At 43.1% G+C, this 22,528-nt stretch overlaps 1 protein-coding gene across 2 annotated transcripts; it reads right to left on the bottom strand.

The window, feature by feature from the left end:
• Positions 1-1,860: 1,860 nt before the first annotated feature.
• Positions 1,861-20,031, bottom strand: CD80 (CD80 molecule). 2 transcript variants are annotated; one of them, XM_065876502.1, is made up of 5 exons: positions 19,939-20,031; positions 18,573-18,889; positions 9,629-9,946; positions 4,547-4,828; positions 1,861-2,078 (listed from the first exon to the last, which is right to left on the bottom strand). In XM_065876502.1, the coding sequence occupies exons 2-5, from the start codon at positions 18,667-18,669 to the stop codon at positions 2,074-2,076; spliced, it is 702 nt and encodes a 233-aa protein (XP_065732574.1). In that variant the 5' UTR covers positions 18,670-18,889; positions 19,939-20,031; the 3' UTR covers positions 1,861-2,073. The 2 variants fall into 2 exon arrangements, with proteins under 2 accessions (XP_065732574.1, XP_065732573.1); XM_065876501.1 differs by lacking the exon at positions 1,861-2,078 and having other exon boundaries at positions 4,355-4,828.
• Between the last annotated feature and the right edge of the window lie 2,497 nt (positions 20,032-22,528).

Genomic DNA, 22,528 nt, shown 5'->3' with positions numbered 1-22,528 from the left:
AAAATAGGCTAAAACCTCGGAGAGGTGCTGACCCATACTGGTAGAGTTTGGGTGTCCAGGAATTGAGATCGTTGTGATAGTACAATATTACTTACTGCAGGACAGGCATATTAGTGTTACTGCAATGATCACAGAAATCCCACATGCTGAGACTGGGATAATAATGGCCCAGAGCAGGAGCTGATTAGCAGAAGGGGCTGGTTTGGCTGCTGAAGGAAAAGAATAGTGTCAGCTCTAATGTGTTTCCAACTGCCTGATACCCATTCTGTGCCCCTTATATTGACACAACTGTAAAGCATTTTTCACTTTTTTGCCTGGTCAGCTCTCCAAAATGCAGCTTCCAGCATTTTCCTTGCATAACTCTTTAATCAGACACATACTTGTGGGCAACTAATACCAGATGTCAGATATTAAATGTGAAAAAGAAAATTTGAACTTTTGCATTTACTGAGTTAAGTTGGCATAAAAAAAGATTCTCAGGAAAGTCTTTAAAAGCTATCTTGTCTTCCTATCTCATTTCTATAGCTGATATTACTTTGTATTGCTACTAATAATTGATATTGTGTTCTAGAGATACCTTATTTTTCCTTCTCCAGCTCTGTCATGCCTTCTCCCTTTTAGGGTGTCCTCTTTAACACACACACACACACACACACACAAACACACCCCTACAGTAGCTGCCTAAAGCTACAGAAGCCACTTTGCATTCATTATGAAATACACATTTTTCATCATACAGCCTAGAGCTTCTGGAAGAACAGAAGAGACCCAGCAAAGAACCAAGCATGGATATGGCTTGGTAGTAGGTAGGATCATCCTGAAGGAGAGCTCTACAAACTGGCTATCAGATGTAGAACACAGGGAACAGAGAAAAGACAGGGCACACGAGGAAGGATGCAGGTGGGAGTAAAAAGCTGTATGCGGTACTGCTGTCAGTCCCTCCCGCTCAGGAGCAGCAGTTACACCATTTATTTTCAACCCCTTTGAGGAATAGTTAGCAACATCTGGAGAAGGGCAGGGATGCAAAAGGAATATTAGCAGCTCATCCTCTTCTGATTTCTCCGGAATGGCGTACAAATAAATATTGAGCATTTACTAAAGTACCGTTTCTCATTATTCTGATTACAAGCCTTGGGGATAAATTTCGGTCTTTAGCTTATTGGACTTCTCATCAGCATTTGGCCCAGTTGACACTTTTCCTCCTGGGACGTCTGTGACACCACATTCTTCAGTTTCTGTTTGTTGTGACTCAGTTTTCTTTGTAGGCTCTTCTTCCCCTTCTTGTCCTTTAACTACCGTTGTTCCCCATGGCTCCATCTGTGGTCCCATTCTCCTCTCACTGGCCCCAGTAATCATGGGGTGATCTCATCCACACCCAAGTTTGGAAACACCAGCTGATTTCTAAATCTGTATACCATATTTCTGATCTCATTTCTGAGCCCCAAATTTGTATTTCCAGCCGTTGACTAATGGTTGGATGCCAGCATCTCCACCTGACTAAAATTGAATTCAGTATCCATGTATTCTTTCCAAAGCATATCTACCACCCGCATTCTCCCATTTCAATGAATGGCAGCACCATCAGTGACCCAAATAAAAGGGGAGGCTTGCCTTTGTGCTCACTGCCCAGTAGCTCCCACTGACTTTCTATGCTGTATTGAGAAAATCCCTGCAACTGATTCCTTTTCTCCAAATCTCCTGCAGCAACCGCCTTCGTTCAGGTTTTTCTGATCTCCAACTTAGTCGCCTTTATATTGGTCTCTTTGCCTCTGGTTTTCTAGGCTTTAATAATTCCTACACATTCTGCCACAGTGATCATTATAAAATGCACATTTGACCATAGAGAACCTACTACTTAGAGACTAGGGAAAGTCGTTTTTTTATTATTCTCTAAAACACCAGATTGGGTGGAGACATCGAGTGATTAGCAGGGTTGGCCTCTGCAGACCAGAATGACACCCCAAATAACAAAGAAGCTCTTGCTATTATCCTGGGAGTCTAGATGTTTCACAAGTTCCAACTCACTCCTGGCTTCCTCTCAGAGGTCACTCCTCATCCATCCTCAAGCCTCACTCAGCCTGGAAAGAAGGTATGTGTTTAAAGAGACAGAAAGGGGAACCAGTAGCAGCAAATGTGCTCTGTCGTGATACCTATTAGGAACCTGGTAAGGCACCCCAGGGCAGACCCAAAATCCCAAGTGCATAGTTGTGTGACGACATCTGCACATATAGCTCGTTAGACACCCTGAGTGGGACTCTGTGATTGACCCCTTCCACACACACACATATATCTTCCAGTACATCAAGGGTTAACAAATTGGGCCGGCCCAGGCTAAAAGAGCCATAGACCCAATCTGTTTAATTAATAAATCTGGGGTAAAGAGTGGGTATTTAAATAGTAAAGCTTTATTCACATTGACATAACTATTCCTATCAACTATACACCTAATTTACGTTTGTTTATGCAGTCACCCCTTGACCTCCCCCACAAATGCATTATTTGCTTTTGACTCTAAATGATACTTGCCATCCAGTTCATGAGATCTGAAGTATTTAAAGCTCTCTGACCACAAAGACAACACTGGTGCCTAGCAAGATGCTTGGTATGTGATAATTACTTAATAAAAACTGAATGAAAGAAAGAATGATTAAACACATACTGTTAATCATCTCTCCATTAGTCATTGTGAATGTGGACCAAATAGGACAAAGAACTAGTGTTTTCAATTATCGTGAAAAGGGATACTGCTCATCCTTAGCATGAAGGAAGAATTGAGAAGGCAAACTAGGGAAAAGATGATAAAGCTGGGCAGTCTAAATCATCTTTAAATAATAGCTCCACCCTTTTATATAAAGGACTACATTCTATTTCCTATAAGTTAACAAACTACCATGCACAAGCCAAACCTGGCTTACCACCTATTTATTTATTTATTATTATTATTTTTTTAATCTTTGCGGTACGCGGACCTCTCACTGTTGTGGCCTCTCCCGTTGCAGAGCACAGGCTCCGGACACGCAGGCTCAGCGGCCATGGCTCACGGGCCTAGCCGCTCCGCGGCATGTGGGATCCTCCCAGACCGGGGCACGAACCCGTGTCCCCTGCATCGGCAGGCGGACTCTCAACCACTGCGCCACCAGGGAAGCCCCCCACCTATTTTTTTAAATAAAATTTTGTTAAAACACAGCTATGTCATTCATTTGTCTTTTCTATGGCTGCTTTCATGCTATAACAGCAGAACTGAGTTGTTGCCAGAGACCATATGACCTGTAAAGAATAAATATTTACTATCTGGCCCTTTTCTGAAAATTTTTGTCAACCCTTGCCCTAGAATATCATATGTACTCATATTCCAAATATAAATGATGTCCAAAATAAAATATAATTGAAGCTGCTGTTACTAATTTGTGTAATACTGTCTACCTTAGTCATGATAATCTAAAAGTGGTTAAATATATCAGTAAAATATATATAGTAAATATATCAGTAAATATATCAGTAAAGTGACAAGAATGCTGAATTAATAAACTATTTTTACTATAGGATTCAAAATTCATTTTTATAAATTCTTTAGAATACATAAAAGATGATAGAGATGAGTTTGTACTATTAATAAAATCATGTCAAAATTTTATCTCATTACCTATTGAGGAAAATAAAGAATCCACTCAAGATAGAAAGATCTAGAGTAAATCATTCACTAAGATGAACTACTAGACCATCTAAAATATCTCCTCTACTACAAGCAAAAATAAGAGGAAGATGTAAGACATACTACACATAATAAATTTTACTCGATGTATAATTTTTTACTATGCAGCCACAAAACATATTGTTATAAGTGGGGCTAGGGGTGAGAGAGGCCTGGTGGTGCTCCATATAATCAGCCAAACAAGTTAGAAATGTATTTCAAGTATTTGAGTTCTTCTGTAATAACCCATTATGGGTTTAATATGCATAAATTTATAAAAGCCCAACTTTTTCCATTTTATATTTTCAGATGATTTCACCTCTTGGGGAAAGAAAATTCTATAAGTTTACTACATGTAGGGTAAACTATTTGGTCATGGTTTTGGTTAAAAATGACCGACTTGGTTCTAAATGAACCAGTAGTTCTTAAAAGGTACATTCACCCTCAAAAGACAATGATTTGACATCATGGGACCATGGAGAGGGGGCCTCCAAAATGAAAGTGCCAAAGCCCAGAGAGCAAATCCAAAGAAGGACAATTCTTAGTGCTTTCAATCACAACAATATTGTTATAATAACTTCCTAATATGTTGACTTGATGGACAGAACTTACTTGGATGTTTAAATTTTAGAATGTTTATTAAAGAAAATAAGTCAAGTGACATTATAGTCAAACCTTGTACAGTGACCTTAATAAGTCATAGTAATACTGTCATTATCATTTTATTTGCATGTCTAAAAATACTGCAAAAAAATACTATCAGAGTCAATATACATAATTCTGTGATGCATCTGGCTGAGTTATTTTCTTTTTAGACTCTACATAGCAGAAACTTCCCAGAACAGTATCACTTACATTTTTGCCAGTTGAAGGTCTGTGACACTGTTAAGCCTCCATACTTGACAAGACACACAAAGCTGTGGTTGCTTGTCATATTGAAATCCAGTTCGCTGCTAATCGTGTAGAGCTCAGTTTCAGGATCCTGGGAAAGTGTTGTATTGGTAGAATTTAATTCTTCTCCATTTTCCAACCAGGAAAGGTGAGGCTTTGGAAAACCTCCAGAGGTTGAGCAAATTATCCTTCTGTTGTTAGGAGATGGATTTCCAAGATCAGTTATACTAGGGACAGGGAAGTCAGCTGAAGAAAGAACAAGGCTGTAAGTACATATCATTACATATTTGTGTGTGTGTTTATATTTTTAATAAATACCTATCTTTAATCAGAATAATAAAATATAATTTGCAACTTCCCATAAGTCATTAATATTTATGTATAATCCAAAGACTAATTTTGGTTTGAATTGGTTATATCAATTCTTCATAAGGAGGTAGGAGGGCACTTATTAAAGAAAGAAGTAGGTTCATGTGAATAAATACTGACATAGTATCAGTACTTGCATTTGCAAGAGGTGAAGAAAAAAATAATAGACAACACGTTAATGTTTCTTAGGTCTGGACATTATCTCATTTCATCTTTACAACAACCCTAGGAGGTAGGTTGTAGAGCAAAAAAGGTCAAATATCAGTAATTTCATATGATTTAACCTAATACAATGTTTCACTTTATAAATAATCAAATTGAGGTCTAGAGAAATCACAACCAATAAGTGACAGAACTGGGATTTGAATTCAAGTTTTTCTGATACCAGACCTTTCCCTTCCCCTGACTTCTTTTCTTTCCTTTTTTTTTTAGAGCTTCAAACATTGCTGTTTTATTAAAACATTAAAAATAGGATTATATTGAAAAACATATTCTCAGAAAAATACTAATGCCATGGTATTAGAGATGTAAACAAGCAGATTAAAATATGTCTGCCTTCTTTTCTTTTCCTTTCCTTTCCTTCCTTTCTTTTACTTCTTTTTCTCCTCTTTCTTCCTAATTTTTGAGGTATACAAAGTAGCTCTCTTTTATGTATCTATTTATTAATTCATACTATACTAAACACCTGAGAACCCACCATCCAAACTGAGAACCAGAATATTGACAGTAACTTGTGTAAATCTACTTGTATGGTCTTAACTTTGCTGTCTCCCTACTTCCCACACTACTGAGGTGGGAAGTAGGTAACACTACTCTAAAGGTTGTTTAGCATTACCTTACTTTTTCAAAAGTAGTCTTTAATCAGATAAACCTCTGTCCAAATTTTACACTATTGAGCCTGTAATCTCAACCACTGTACTTTACTGATTCCCTTACTGTTCTGACATGCCTTATGAGGACAGAGAGACTTTCCTAATATTCCTCCAAGATACTTGAGGCGCTCTTTCATTTGTGTATCTGCCCCTTAATAAGATACTAAAATAAAGCAAAGCACAGTGAAATGACTGCAGAGAACACAGGAAAAAACTCCCCTCACCTCTTCCTCACTTATTGTTAGGCTTAAAGAATTTATACTCCTTAGCATAATGTGGGGAACCAATCCCCCCATACTTCATCTTATATATTAGTTTTCTTTTCAGAATTCGGAGTCTCACAGAGAGATGTAGTATAGCACAGTGGTCATCAAGACCAGATTTTTTGTTTTGTTTTGTTTTTATTTGTTTATTTTTGGCTGCATTGGGTCTTCGTTGCTGCGCGTGGGCTTTCTCTAGTTGCGGTAAGCAGGGGCTACTCTTCTTTGCCGGGCACAGGCTTCTCATTGTGGTGGTTTCTCTTGTTGCAGAGCGTGGGCTCTAGGTACGCAGGCTTCAGTAGCTGTGGCATGCGGGCTCCAGAACGCAGGCTCAGTAGTTGTGGCGCATGGGCTTAGTTGCTCCACAGCATGTGGGATCTTCCCGGACCAGGGCTCGAACCTGTGTCCCCTACATTGGCAGGCAGATTCTTAACCACTGCACCACCAGGGAAGTCCCAAGACCAGGTTTTATAACCAGTTTTTCCTTTTAACACTGGGCCAATTACTTAACCACTTTTAGTCTTAGTTTGCTCATCTGTAATATGGGGATAATAATACCTGCCTCCCAGCGTTGTAAGAATTAAATGACATCGTTAATATAAATCACATAGAACAGAGCCTGACACACAGGAAGTTAGTTAATAGACTAATGTGAGTCTTAAATTTGTCCTCTTTTTTTTTTTTTTTTTTTTTTTTGCGGTATGCGGGCCTCTCACTGTTGTGGCCTCTCCCGTTGCGGAGCACAGGCTCCGGACGCGCAGGCTCAGCGGCCACGGCTCATGGGCCCAGCCGCTCCGTGGCATGTGGGATCTTCCTGGACCTGGGCACGAACCCGCGTGCCCTGCATCTGCAGGCGGACTCTCAACCACTTCGCCACCAGGGTCGCCACCAGGGAAGCCCTTAAATTTGTCCTCTTTTAAATGAGTTCCCTCATTTAAATCAAGTTGCCAGGTGAAAGCTTCCAGGACTGCCTGGTGGCACAAAGTTATGACAAGTGACTATAAATGCCAAGAAAAAGAAAAACTTGGATATGGTTAGGGATAGAGTCACCTTTCTTTTTTGAATTAATCCTGTTCTTAAATTAAGTCTGACATTTTCTCGAGCCATTTTTAGTTGACATTATTATTTTTTACTCCTTTAATTTTTCCTATAAGATCAAATAATTACACTGGTAGCTAACAACAAGAATATTCTGTTTCTTTCTCATGACATCAGTATGTCATGTTATAACTTGGAATAACAAATCCAAGTAACTCATATCCTAATTATGATTCATGTTCATTTCTGCACTTTGCTTTTCTAAGAAACATTTAGCCGCAAGAATGCCACTAATACCAAGGATCATATTAAAAACCATCTTTTCAAGGTCTGGCTGGGCTTAGAACAGCCTAAGCTCTGTCTCCTATCCCTTCTATAAGGTGATCTGTTTAGAGTAACAGCTCCTAAGGCTTTGCAAGACTGTGAACCATCAAAGAATTATTCTTTTGTCTCTCATTTTAATCAATTAACCCAAATTTTCACCACTCTTAATAGGTAGGGTAAGAATATCTTATTAGGAAAGGAAAAGGTGCATATGCTTTAGAAAGGTAAAAATCCATTAACCTAGTTAATACGTTAACTAGTATAGCTAGCTTCTCAAATGTGCTGCTTAATGAAGGCTTTCATCCATTGATATTATGCTGCTATTATATCATTTAGCAAATATAGAGAAAGCAACTTGTCCCAGTTAGCCTTTCTCAGTATTAGCACTGAAAATCTCATGTCCAAGGAAACCCCTCGGTCCTGGGCAGAATGGGACAGTTGGTCACCTTGGCCTTGCTTCTCAAACTGCGATCCTCAGCAGCAGCACAGGCCTCACCAGGGAGCTTGTTAGAAGTGCCAGACCTGCTGCCTTTGAATCTGCATTTTAACAACATCCCTAGGTCATAGGCACCTTATCATTTGGGAAGCACTGTTCTAACTGACTCAACTGGAGATACCAGAATTGGTTCTGTGTCTAATTAAGCAAGTAGACTTTCCATTTTCGTCTTCCCTTACCTGATTTTGGTGCCCCACTCTCCTTTTTGAGGCCTTCAGCACTCCCATGCTACCGCTTTAGCTGTCCTTGGTCTCCTACGATAACCTGCTGCTAGGGCCTGCCCTCCCTGAAACTCTGCCTCTTCTCCTTGGATTTTCTTCTTTATCTTTCTATCAAAATGTACATGTTCTAGGGGCTTCCCTGGTGGCGCAGTGGTTGAGAGTCCGCCTGCTGATGCAGGGGATATGGGTTCGTGCCCCGGTCCAGGAACATCCCACATGCCGCGGAGCGGCTGGGCCGGTGAGCCATGGCCGCTGAGCCTGCGCGTCCGGAGCCTGTGCTCCGCAACGGGAGAGGCCACAACAGTGAGAGGCCCGCGTACCACAAAAAAAAAAAAAAAAAAGTACATGTTCTAAGTCTACTTCTGTCTGGATATTCTGTTAGAGAACTAACTATGTATCTAATGTAATTAACTAACACAGGCTAATATGTCTGTGGTGCCATCTCCCCCAGGGAACACATTTTTATCTTTAACAGGGATCTTGTGGGGAAAAAAAGCTGAAATTAGCAGGAGAGGCTCTAATAGTGGGAATTCCAGGAATCGACGCAGGTCTGAATTTTGGAGGAGGTGGGCTTCTCGGAACCCCTCATATCTCACCACCATATGATCATTCGCTCTCTCCATGGTTAGGGAATACACAGAGTGAAGTTCAAGATAATTCCATGTGAATTTGGCTTACCTCCTAAACTTTAGGTATGATCTGGATGTTACAGCTAAAGATTCAACATAACTGAAGACCAAAAGCAGGGAAGAACAGTGAAGACTTCACTAAGGATCCACTTAAGTTAACTGATATCAAGGTTAATTATTATCTTTTATTAAAAGGTTTGAGCCTTTCCACTAAAGCCTCAAGTGCCCAGGAAGAAAAAGAAATGTGTTTGAATTTCAAGTATGAGGGAGTGGCCCAGGGCTGGCACTTCTCGATGGGGGCTCAGAATATATTAGTATCATCTAGCAGTATCATCTGTGGTTAAGTCACGGCTTCTTCCTACCCTGCCCTTCACAGTTCTCTAACATCTAATTTTGTAGGAATGACCGTTAGAGGAGAGCTTCAAATATACAATAAATATAATAGAACAATAGCCATAGTATTTATGCCTGCATTGCTATTATACCTTTCAACATACTTTACAAGAATATATTACTGGATCAAATCCAGTTAATAGTATAGCTACATCAAATCAAATGTGTCCCTTTATGATTCAGAAGATACTTCAGGTCATTATAGTGCTCCAGGGTGATTGTCATGCACTTAGATTGTCAAAGTGCAAGAAATGCAACTAATAGATATTTCCAGGACATCCTGAGAAAACAGTTAGGGTTCACTGTAAAACTAGAGACTCAACCCTAAGAAATGAAGTGAGATACACCTCTCTTTGGTAAAATGTCCACTTAAATCAATAGGAGTATGTCTTTAAGGGCATCAAGAGTCTGCCGGCTTACTGAAAATCAGAAAGTTCCACTGACCTCTGACCATTAACTTCACCGAAGTCCGGTGCTCCAGTTTGTAAGACCCTTTCTCAGGCTTCTGAATAACACAGGTGTAGGTGCCATTGTCCGACAGGCGCAGAGCCAGGATCACAATGCAGAGGTTACTGGTGACGTCAGTGATGGTACGGTTCTTGTACCTGGGCCACACCTTCACTTTTCCAGACATGACAGCCAGCACCATTTCATTATCCTTTTGCCAGTAGATGCGAACGCTCTTCAGTTCTTCAGTGGATATGTTGTAATCACAGGATAGCATTGCTGCTTCTTTCACTGTTTTGGTCACCTGGATAACGCCTATGGAGAGACAAACAGAACAAGATCATATACCTATTAAATATAGATGCCTGCACAAGCAAGACTTTGGAGTTGACGGTAACAGAATTGAGTGTTGTATCCAGTACCAAGCAGGATTGGAGTGTTCAGTTTGATTTTGGTTTCTTTGGTCCCCAGTGCTTTTTTTCTCCATTTAAAAAATTGTGATTAAAAAATAACATAGGGCTTCCCTGGTGGTGCAGTGGTTGAGAGTCCGCCTGCCGATGCAGGGCACGCGGGTTCGTGCCCCGGTCCGGGAAGATCCCACATGCTGCGGAGCAGCTGGGCCCATGAGCCATGGCCGCTGAGCCTCCGCGTCTGGAGCCTGTGCTCCGCAACGGGAGAGGCCACAACAGTGAGAGGCCCGCGTACCGCAAAAATAAATAAATAAATAAATAAAATAACATAAATTTTACCATCTTAACCATTTTTAAATGTACAGCTAAGTAGCATCAAGTGTATTCACATTGTTGTGAAACAGAACTTTTCCATCTTGCAAATCTGGGACTCTGTATGCGTTAAACCACTCCGCTTTCTCCCTCCCGCCAGTCACTGGTAATCACCACTCAACTTTATGTTTCTATGAATTTTACTACTTTAGATATCTAATATAAGTGGAATCATACAGTATTTGTCTTTTTGTGACTGATTTATTCCACTCAGCAAAATGCCCTCAAGGTTCCTCCATGTTTTACATGTGTCAGAATTCCCTTCCTTTTTAAGGGTATGATGATAATGACTAATATTCCATTGTATGTATATACCACATTTTCTTTATCCATTTGTCTGTCCATGGACAATGAGAGAGAAAGCACACTAGTCCCAAAAGAAGAAGGACTTTAGGAGACCTAGCATGTGAGTGGCAACTACCCGTTAGACAATGTTATCATTCCCACAGGGATAGGGAAGTCATAGTTAAGGAATGTGAGATTTTGAAGGAATTTCCCTGATCATTTTGGTGGTCTTATTTTACAGATGAGGAAACTAAACCCAGGAAAGGAAACTGCCCCAGTTTTGCAGAGAACTTTTTGGGCCACTCTCCTTGTTTACTGGTTTCCCCATTTGAGGCCCAGTTCTAGGATAAGTAAGCCAGCACTGCCCGCTCCCAGCTGGGCTCCATCACTGGGCTCTTTTGCTTTGAGAAACAGTCCTTTTCCTTCCAGGCCCAGCTTGACCCTATGATGTCATTCTGAAATGACTCTCCTCATCCCCACCTGACAAGGCCTCCGTTACTCCTCTGGACAATTTCTGCCCTCTCTAGCTACCCTAAACAGATGGATATCTTGCCTTTATCTCCCTTGGCTATCTGCAATCCACACAACAGGTGCCCTACAACCTAGTTTTGCTAGAGGGTCCCCATTTAAAACATTTGCCCATTTCCCATCAGCATATCACAGAAATATCAATATTTCAGCATCCAAACTCCATCTTTTTGTTATTTCCTAAGCACTCATCAGTAGCACCAAAATCCCTGTCAGACTATATTTTCTGTTTTTTTTGGTTTAGAAGGCATACTAACTTTTCCTATGCTGTGCTTGACCTAAAAGCAGAGTTCCTCTAAAGCCCTGGTGCTTTCACAACTGACCACCCCCCCAAACCCCCCAGTGCTACCATGTTGCATCTTCCCTTCGGTGTCCTCCAGAGCCACACAGAACCCCTGGGCAGGCCCATGTCTCACTAGGATAGGGATCTCATTTCCAGGCCCACTCTCCTTGGGCAGTAGGATCATGGGACACTAGCACCTCTCCATCTCACCAGCTATTCTACCTGCCTCCATCAGACTGGATGTGGCCCTACCGCAGCATTTAGGAAGAGTATTGTGATCGTAGGTATTTTCACAGCAGTGTGAAGTACCTCAGGATGATCGAAGGCACTTCTTCCGACAATCGTGCTGAACATTGCCAGCCCTAGATTTAGGGAATATAACTGAAAAGGGGGAAATAAATGAAAAGGTATACTTGGGGGGAACAAAGAATAGCTAAATAACCCAAACTCTCTTTAAAAAGAGATACAACAAAGGGCTTCCCTGGTGGCGCAGTGGTTGGGAGTCCGCCTGCCGATGCAAAGGACACGGGTTCGTGCCCCGGTCTGGGAGGATCCCACGTGCCGCCGAGTGGCTGGGCCCGTGAGCTGTGGCCGCTGAGCCTGCGCGTCCGGGCCTGTGCTCCGCAACAGAAGAGGCCACGGCAGTGAGAGGCCCGTGTACCACCAAAAAAAAAAAAAAAAAGAGATACAATGAAAGCAAAATGATATGTAGAAGGTGCACGGACTATGGATTCCTGTTGATTTGGGGTCTAGTCCCAGCTCAGCCATTTTCTGATTAACCTGTTTCCTCATCTGTAAAAATGTTATGATGCCTACCTCTCAGGATCATTGTAAACTTAAATTCAAATAAAATGATATAAATGGAAAAGTCCCTAGTACATAGCAGGTCTTCCGTAAGAGTTTCCTTTCCTCTCTCTCCCTCCTCTCACCCACAATTTGTACCTTTTGGTCTGTTTCATCTCACTCAGGGGTTATGTCAGACACATGGAACCCTGGTCTTGCTATGGGCCAGAAAGACCCCATGATAGAAAGCAGCTCACTCCTCCGGGGTCCTAAATAAGTGTCTTTCCTGTGGCCTGTTTATTCCCACCCAAAAAGAATCCAGGATTTCTAACTCATTTTGACATGTGGTGACATTAGCAAAAATAAATCTTAACTGAAAGTGAGCTAACTTCAATCATAGTTCTTAAGGAGTTTTTGTCCAGCCATCTGAGGAGAAGTGTGGGTGTTTGTCTAAAGGTCAACAGCAAACCATCAATGGGCTCTTCGATGTTCCTATGTGAGATCCCCTCACCAGACGTTGATGCTGAGGAAGAACCAGACTGAAAAAAGGAACCAAAAATCTTCTGGGCAATTCCCACCAGGACCTCGCTTCCATACTCAGGGACTGCTACATGCGTTTACAAGAAGACAGTCGAAAGATTTCTGAAGGGTTTTGTCCGCTTCAGTGGTTCTAGAGGGGTAAGTCAGGTCTCAGCATTACTGCTTAAAGAGTTGGATTTTGAGCTTGCTTTGCCATTTTACAAACTGGCCTAGCAACACCTACCTAACAACATGGGTTGAGGTTTCTGTGAGGGAATGCAAGTAAAACCTTACATGGTGCCAGGCACACGACCCGGACCATTGTCTTCTCCAGACATCCACACAGCCCCGTCCCTTGCTTCCTTCAGGGGAGGTGTCCCCTTGTGGTGAGGGGGACCCTCACCTAACCCCTGACCCCACCCATCCTGCCACTTGTTAGCCCCTTGCCCTCATTTATTGCTCTTTGAGCTTGTCTCCAGCTGCTATATATCAGCTGGAGTTACTTTGGGGGCCATGAGAGCACGGGCTTTATCTGTTTTGCTTGTTGCCTTATCTGCAGAACCTAGAACGGGGCCTGGCCCGTAGTAGGTGCTCCATAAATATTTGCTAAATGCCTGGCTAGGCATTAGGAGATGAAATCTGGCTCCACCGCTCTGCATTAGAATCATAACCTTTAACAAGTTGATTAAACTCCTTGGGCCAAGGTATAATTTCTGTAAAATGGGCATAATACTATCTCCCTGACTTACTTCACATAATTACCATGGGGGTCATATGACACCCAGAGGTAAAGTGTTTTGTTAACTGTAAAAGCTATACAGATTTTTTTCATGGGGCTATTTCTCTCAGACACAGCACCTCATGTGTTGAATCACACCCAGGATGTGGCCAGAATCACTGTGGTAACCGGCTGACACTTGCACTGAGTCAAGTCCCCAACCCCTGCCCTTCCTGACCACTTCAACTCTCCACCGATAAACCCCCAAGAGAGGGAACTTTTTGCCAACAAGCATAGAGGTCACTAGTTTTAGACAAATAATATACCTCTCAAAACTCAATCTACAATGGATTATTCAACCAAAAAAGGCATGAAGTACTGATACTTACTACAACATAGATGAACCTTGAAAACATTATGCTCAGTGAAAGAAACCATACACAAAGGCCACATATAATATAACTCCATTTAGAAGAAATGTCCAGAATAGGCAAATTCATGGAGACAGAAATTAGATTAGTGGCTACCAGGAGACAGGGCAGCGGGAATGGAGAGGGACAGCTAATGGGTATGGAGTTTCTTTTTAGAGTGATAGAAATGTTCTGAAATTAGGTAGTGGTGATGGTTTCACAACATTGTGATTATACTAAAAACCATGGAATCGTACACTTTAAAACAGTGAATTTTATGTCACTGCAGGGGGAGAAAAACCATACAGGACAATTGGGAGATACAATAATAAAATTTAATGTATAGCTTTAAAAAAATAAGAACCCAGTCTAGGAAGCCATGAGTATCCCCTAGTCCCTCCAAACTAGAGCAAGGCAGTGTGGACACTGGGCTGGCCACAATGCCCCTTCCTCGGAGGTGAACCCCAGCAATGGTCAGCAGGGCTGCACCACCGCTTCTCCTAAAGGAGAAAGAATCAGGTGCGCACAGCAGCTTATATCACTGTGTACCGTAATGTATCTCACTGAGGACCTTGGTGTGCTTTTTAAATAAACGTTTTCCCTGATTCTAGAAGAAACACATATTAAATTTGCAAAGAATGAAAAATACAGAAACGCATAAAAGTCACCTGTAATCCCACCACCTGGAGATTTACTGTTAATGGTCTGTGTGACCTTTAACACAAAGGAAGTGACCTTTTTGGGCCCTTCTAAGTGCTTTTGATTAAGTGAACCAGCAGCCACGGGGCTTGTGTGGGCCCCAGGCTGGGTGCTGGGCACACAAGGAGGCTGAGAGGTATCTGCTCTCCAGCAGCTGACGGATTTAGACTTGTCACCTGATTTTTACATTGCTGCCAACTTTCTCTCCTCTATAGGCCTAGCCTACATACTCGTTATAAATCTGATCCTTACTTTTGTGTGTCTCCCTAAACAGTATATGTCTAAAATGCTCGGGGACTTCAACAGCTGATATCACAGTAGTCATAGCAAGAAGCGTGGCTTTCAGGATGCCTTGGCCAGCAGCATGCAGACAGAACATGGTGGGAGGGAAGAGGCCTTGTTTACAGTGGCACTCTGAGGGCACTCTTTTCCTCTAGCTCAGTGTTTCTCATGCCACAGAATTCCAGGCCAACACCTATCCTGCATCCCTGGCTACTCCTACCCAAGGCCTCTCCCCTCCCCTGAGAGCTGTCTCCCTGAGAGGACCCCAGCTCTGAGGAGAAGCTGCCCATGTTAGACAACCACCAGTCTCTGGAGCACATGAGTCCAGTGTTTCTGCATCCACAAACCAAACTAGAAGTGGAGAGGAGCCCTGCTGGTCCCACCCTGTGCAGGAAAGAGAGGTCCCTTGTCCCGGGCAGCAATGGATGGGGTGTCAGGGGGAAGTGCAGCTGTCCTACACAGGAGAGGAAAGGAGGGGCTAGTGTGCAAATCCCCTGCCCTGAACAAAGTCCTCCGTGATTGTACTCCACTCTCTTTGTCCAGTCTTGTCTCCCACAGGCCATGCACAATCCACACCTGCACTTCAGTCTGGCAAATCCTCACCAGTTCTACATCATACACATTCTCCAATCCCTCCATCTCCCTCCAATCCCATTCTTTTCATCGAAGCTATCATCAAGTACTATAAGCTACTAAACGGTTTTGGCAGTCACTATGGCTGCCCTACAAGCCATTCTTTATGCTTCAGCAACACCATTTTAAAAAAATATATATCATTTAGAGCTTTACTACTAAAGCTAAAGGTCTGTGGACCAGTGGTATCAGCATCACCTGGCTGCTTGTTAGAAATACGGAAATGCAGGCCCGTCCCCAGGCCCACCTAAGCAGAAACTACATTTTAAAAAATATATACAGACTTTACCTTTTAGAACAGTTTTAGGTTCACAGCAAAATAAACGTAAAGTACAGAGAGTACCCGTATACCGCCGCCCCTGCATGGGCACAGCCTCCCCACCACCGATATCCCGCACCAGAATGGTACGTTTGTGACAGTCGATGAAGCTACACATCATCGACTACACATCACTATCACCCAAAGTCCAGTTTACACCAGAGGTCACTCTTGGCGCTGTACATCTTATGGGTTTTGACAAATGTGTAACGACATGTATCTACCATGACAGTATCATACTATTTTTGCTGCTCTAAAAATCTCCTGTGCTACATGGAACTCTGCTCAACCTTCTGTAATAACCTAAATGGGAAAAGAACTTGAAAAAGAGTGGATATGTATAACTGAATCACTTTGATGTACATCTGAAACTAACACAACGTTATTAAGCAACTATACTCCAATATTAAAAAAAAAAAAATCCCCTGTGCTAGAAACTGCTTTTTAACAAGACCCCCAGGTGACTGGCATGTATAATTAAAGTGTCAGCAGCACTGATATAGACCGTGTCACTCCCCTGCTTCAAATCCTTCTGTGGCTTCCCAGTGCCTCCAAATAACATTCAGATCCCTGGCCTTCAAGCCCTATGGAGCCTGGTCCCTGTCTCCCTGCTGCCCCAACACTGCCCACCTACACTTCCTTGCTCCTGCGTGTCCCTCACATGCTGCTCCTTCCACCTTCACCCAGATCACTCTCACCACCGTCCCCTCTGGCAGAGAAAGAGAGTTTCTCGGTCATACATTCATTTGAATGATTGATTAATCTTCATCTTCTTCCTAATGACTGTAAATTCCATGAAGGCAAAAGCCAAGTCAATTTTGCTCACAACTTGTCCCCAGGACCAAGAAAAGTGTCTTGTACATAAGAGATGCTCGGTGTTTGTTGAATTCATAAATGATTAAACAAAAGAATAAACCTGACTCATCCTTACGCACCCTTGACTCATCCTTACCTTCGGCCTCCTTCACCTTAAAGCCTGCCCCGCTGCCGCAGCCCACCCTGGTCCCAGCTTTCCCAGGTCTGGGGCACTTACAGTCGGGGCCAGTCACTTCACTGCTCTTCACTTGCTTGTGGGTTTGTTTTGTCTTCTCCAACTAACATACACCTCTTTGAGGGCAGGAATCCCAGGCTCAGTTTTTAAGGCCCACCTGATACACAGTAGGTGTTCAGACAAAAGAAACTCATGGATTCCTTTGTTGACTCAGTACAGCAACAATAAAATCTGAATGTAGCTGTAGAACAAGGTACTTTCCTAAATATCTTTCTTTAGCTCAAAGTTTATTTCCTTCCATTTGCCCCTAATTTTTCTGGTATAATTGTTATAGCCTTGGTTTTAATTTTCTTTTTATACTTTCTCTCTTTTTCATTGTTTCTTTCTCTCTCCTCACCCCCTTTCATCTGTCTCTCTCTCTCTCTCTCTCTCTCTCTCTCTCTCACTCACACACACACACACACAGAGACAGACACGCTTGCACGCATGCATGCACACATACCACATTTCTAGGAAGCCTGTAAATTTCATTTTAAATCTTTTAAAACTCATTAAGATTCCCCAGAAGACTCTAGATTGGGAGTGCTGCCCCCGACTACCCAGAAGAAAATTGTAACTGTTGGAAATAATACTGTCCATCAGATATACAAAATCTGATGTGAAACTTGACTCATGGTTCTCTTGGTTCAGCAGCAGTGTAAAATAGCAAGTTTTACAGCCTTCTGTAAAGTTTTACAGCCTTCTACCAGAGTCACAGTAATCCCTTCCCTCCAGTGCCCTCCCTCACACCTTAGTCATTCTGGGTGATGGCTGCAGTTTTAAGTAACCAACGCTTAAGACAAGGCCCTTTGATGTTCGGCTCTTTGCAGATTAGGAAACGCTGCAGGAGGCAAAGACTCCTCTTTGTTTTGATGAAACCAGGTAGTACACTGCTCAGCACAAAGCAGATCTTTTATTTGTTCTGACTTTAAAAAAAAAAGTCAGAGCCACCCTGTCAGCAGGACCAGCACCACCCTTCCCAACAGCCCCCCAAGTCCAGCACCTGAGATGGAACAAAAGCCTCCAGAAGTCAAAATATTCTTTGTAGGACACACCTGATATACCTATATAGTAAGTTAAAAACAACTCGAAATATGATTTGTGCTAAATCTGATACTACTTAATGTCAGATGCCTGTGTTGACAAAGGGCACCAGTACCTAAAGCATAAAAATAAATATTGAGAAAATTTTAATATTAAGAAGATTGTATGTTACAACTATCAATACTTTCTTTTCCCCCTTCATCTTGGAAAGAAGATCATCACTGTTTAGTTTTAGAAGCAGAAGACTTTAGCTGTGTTGTCTCATAGAAATGTAGTTTGGGAACCAGAGCCCAAGGCCAGTGCCTTAGCGTTTCACAAAATGTAAACAAGCACCTGGTGGAAGAGATCACAACTCGAAGCTGTCCTTCTGAATCAGCTTTGTTAAAATAACACCGCCCCACCTTTCCTTTAAGGTCTGTGTTCTTGAGCTAACTTGGCCACTGGCTTGCTGTGTGACCAAGGGCAGGTCCTTTAACCTCTCTGGACCTGTTTTCTCAGCCCTAAAATGAACTGAAATACCCTGAAGGTCCCTTCTGTCTCACAGAAGGAGGCAGCACAGAGAACACCATTTCCTCTTTCTAAACGCTGAAGCAGTGGACTCAGTCAAGTTCCTGGAGGTTGCTTACCTGAACAGAAGTAAAAAAGACCAGCCAGCACCAGGAGCTGAAAGAGCTTGAGGTATGGGCGCTTGGATGGGATTCCCCACTTCAGTGTGTGATCCATGGCTTCCGCTGATGAGGATGGAAAACAAAAGCAAACAATTTCAAGCCAGATGAGACTCGGGCACCTCACAGCTTACACCAGGCAAGGCAGAAGACAATTCAGTTGCCCCACACAGAGGGTTTTCTCGCAGTGTTTGCAAAACACACTGAGGAGAGGCTGGATGCTGTACCTGGGTGTCCAAACTCCTAAATATAAAATATTATGGATTTATTTTCACAACCTGAAAAGGAAAAAATAAAAGTCACCCAGGAAGGAAGACTGGTCCACCATGGGTTGTAAAACCTGTTAGTTGGCCGCCTGAAATGAGTCAGGGATCGTCATCTGAGCAACGTCTAAGTCACGGCACAATCGCTAGGGAAAAGCAAAAATTGGCGGACCTCTGCGGAGGTGACCCTGCCTGTGCATGCATGTTCCAAGGATCAACCACCGCTCTGCCAATGCCAGAAGGGATGATGAAGACTGCTAGAAACACAGAGAACTAACTATAAGGGCCCTGGATATCAGCAAGCCCACCCATGAAAGCTTGGACTCTCTTCAGGACATACCGAGAACACAGAGCACCAGGAAGGGCATATTTTGTCCAAGGCAGTACTTAAGTCACGAAACTACTTCTTTCTTAATATATTAACAACAAAAAAAAGTGTTTCCATTTTTGAATACTTCTACACAAAGAATATGTCTTAAAGGGGTAGAGGATCTCAATCAACAGAAAAGTGTCAGTAAAAAAGGAAGAGAAAAGACATGATGAAAACATTACTTATTTATATTATGTACTATAATGTGAGGAAGCTGATTTGGTGTTTTTTAGTAAATATATTAAACTTTAGGAATAAAAATGAAAGCTGTGCTCCTATGTGATTCTCTCAGATTGCCACCAGAGACAGTTTAGCGCTACCAGGGAAATGTTTGGGACCCCTCGTTGAGCCAGTTTTTCAGCCGAACTGGATTGTTTTATCAGCCACACTCCATTTTTAGTCAGGATTAGCTTGGATTCACTTATTCATCAGAATTTTGCTGGTTGTGGAAAACTCAAATTCAGCCTACAAAATTAATATTTTCTACCACCTAGGAAACTTAAAATAATGGGCCATAATTCTGATGATGATTTTCCAAGTATGTTGGAATAAGAGACCCCCTGAAGGCCCTTTGGGGGTAAAGTACGCATCTTGGAGGGAAGAGTGACAGTATGTTTGTTTAAAAAGCAGTCAGGTTGTTGGTCACTAGGTCTACCAGGCTATCCCATATTAAGTTCATAGTAAATGTACTTACTTGCTGAAGAACAATTCCTCGTTTTCTCTTGTGTTGAAAATCGAAGGATGAGGCCCCACTTCTGTTCCTTTCTTGCTGTCTCCGAAATACTGGCAAGTCACTCAGTTGTCTTTGAGTGATATTTTACAGAGGTGGCATTTCCCCTCCCAACTTCCTTTTACTTGGTAGAGAGCTCTGCTGTTCAGAAACACTTAAGTCAAAAAAAAAAAAAAAAAAGAAAGAAACACAAGTCAAATCAGGGGGTGAGCAGAGTGTGATTTATGTGCGATTTGAGGAAGCTCCCTCTGCTGTCCTACTGTTCCCTCCAGATGGTGTCACAAACCACACAGCAGCCCTCCCTCACCTAGTGCCAGCACTGCCTCAGTGTCAAGGAGAAAGGAAACTGCACTGGGCAGCCTGGGGGAGAGGGTAGAAAGGTGCCCCACAGTGGGAGGGGCTGACCCATCGACTCTGGTGGTAGATCGTCTACGAACCTCATGGGCTGGCTGTGTCTGTGCTGGTCTCAAGTTTTGTTTTAGCACCCAGAAGTACCCCTCCCTAGTCACGGTTATGCCTGCAGCAGTGGACCACCCATCTCATGTGTAGTGGACACTTTGGGAGAGTGCTTAGCTTACAAGGCCACCCTTACCTACACTCCCACCCCTCTACCCCCACCATCTTCACAGAGTGGGTGCCTGCTAGCCAAGTTGGACATTGTATCCCAGTCACCCCAGCCCCGGTAGAGTAACCCTCAGGTGAACACAGTGACAGAAACAAAGGGTCGGGTGAGGAAGATTTTAGGTCTCCCCTGACAATTTCCAACCAGCCTGCTACCTCTGTGTAGAATTCTGGAGCATTCCAGGGGTGAGCAGCCAACCCATGTTGGTCCAGTGGATCTCTTTTGCACCCGTAGAACCTGAGCGCACCTTGTCTGAGCCTGCACCTTTCTCAGTCTGCTTCTGGCACTGGGGCTTCTCTGTTGCCTTGGCATGGGATCCCCTTGGAAATTCTGTACTAAAGCATGTGCAACTTGGAAATATGAGGCACTTAAAATCCATGGAGCTACTCTTGCACAAAAGGGGCTGGAAGATGATGGATGACTACTTACCACTTTTGTCACCCAGATGGAGAGTTGAGAGACACATTTCATGAGGCTTTCCAGAAGGTCCCAGTGGGATAGAGTACCAGTTGTCTGCAGCAGAGGCCAACGTGGTAAGGCACAATTGTATTGGCTTTTCTTCCTTCCCTGTTTCAATTCCCCTGTCCTGCACCACTGGACTTACATTCCCAACAATCTAGGGCTTTGTAACTAACTTTGCTTTCTGGAGAATCTAAGCTAAGGCAGGAGGGATACTTATTTATTTATTTATTTTGGTTTATTTTTTTTGCGGTACGCGGGCCTCTCACTGTTGTGGCCTCTCCCGTTGCGGAGCACAGGCTCCGGACGCCCAGGCTCAGCGGCCATGGCTCACGGGACCAGCCGCTCCGCGGCATGTGGGATCTTCCCGGACCGGGGCACGAACCCGTGTCCCCTGCATCGGCAGGCGGACTCTCAACCACTGCGCCACCAGGGAAGCCCTGGGAGGGATACTTATATGGTAGAGATACAATGGTTTCCCATCTAAAATAAATGTGTAGAAGTAAAAAGGTGAGTCAATTTAGAGGAAAAAAAGAAAACGACAGGAGACATGATATATGAATATGGTAAATACAATACACTTGGTTTTGCCCCTGAACAGGGTGATCTTTGTAAAATGGTGATTCAATCTTTCCTCTCTCAACCTTAGAGCTGTTTCACTCTCCTCAAGCTGATGAAAGCCAGGCTGAGCTAAAACTGTACTACAGGGCAGGGTTGGGCTGGACCCCAGGGCTACTGCAAAGTTTTTGCATGTTGAGTACTCAGGGTCCAAGGTGCTAGGACAGCTTAGGTGCTGAGAAAACCCCTTTCCCACAGTGGACTCTCTGTTGCCAAAGAAACAAACCCATTTTTTGCGTTAACAAAAATTTTCAGGAAGTCATGTTTTTGGTTTTTCTAACAAGACTGGCTGCAACCCCAGCAGTGAAGAGTCACAAGAAGCTTTCTGACCTCTGTTTCAGGTCAGTTCCCCAGGGCACCCACCTGGCAACAAGCACCCTGATTTCTGCTAAGGAGTGTTGTTGCAGTGACTTTCAGCCTGACAGTGGAGCCCCTGTGACTCCTTTCTCAGCTTCATTCAAACCCATCTATATAGCCTGCACCCAGAATGGGGTGGCCAGACCTTGGCTTTAAGACCATGGTGCTCCCGAGTGGTGCCACAGTCTGCTAAAGCTGTGGGAAAAGCCACCAGTGTGAGAGCGGTCACCTCTTCTTTGTATGCTCTCACATTCTTTTTGGTTCTCTGAGATGGAAATCACCAGAATTATTAAAACGAGAAGTGGACATTCAGAGCTAACCCTGGTCTAAACAGAGGGCTCTTTCCCTATTGCCCACTGCCTCTCTCCCTCCTGCATTTGGCACTCTACTCTCTGCCTGAAAACCTTGACTCTACCATAATTCCTACACCGCCTTTCACCATCCTCTCTGCCCATCCAAACATCTTCCTTCCATAAAGGAGCATTCCAAATGTCACTT

The sequence above is a fragment of the Phocoena phocoena genome, chromosome 4 (genome assembly GCF_963924675.1).
Source record: "Phocoena phocoena chromosome 4, mPhoPho1.1, whole genome shotgun sequence".
Taxonomy (NCBI): Eukaryota; Metazoa; Chordata; class Mammalia; order Artiodactyla; family Phocoenidae; genus Phocoena; species Phocoena phocoena.
This window is presented reverse-complemented; position numbering and strand designations above follow the sequence as displayed.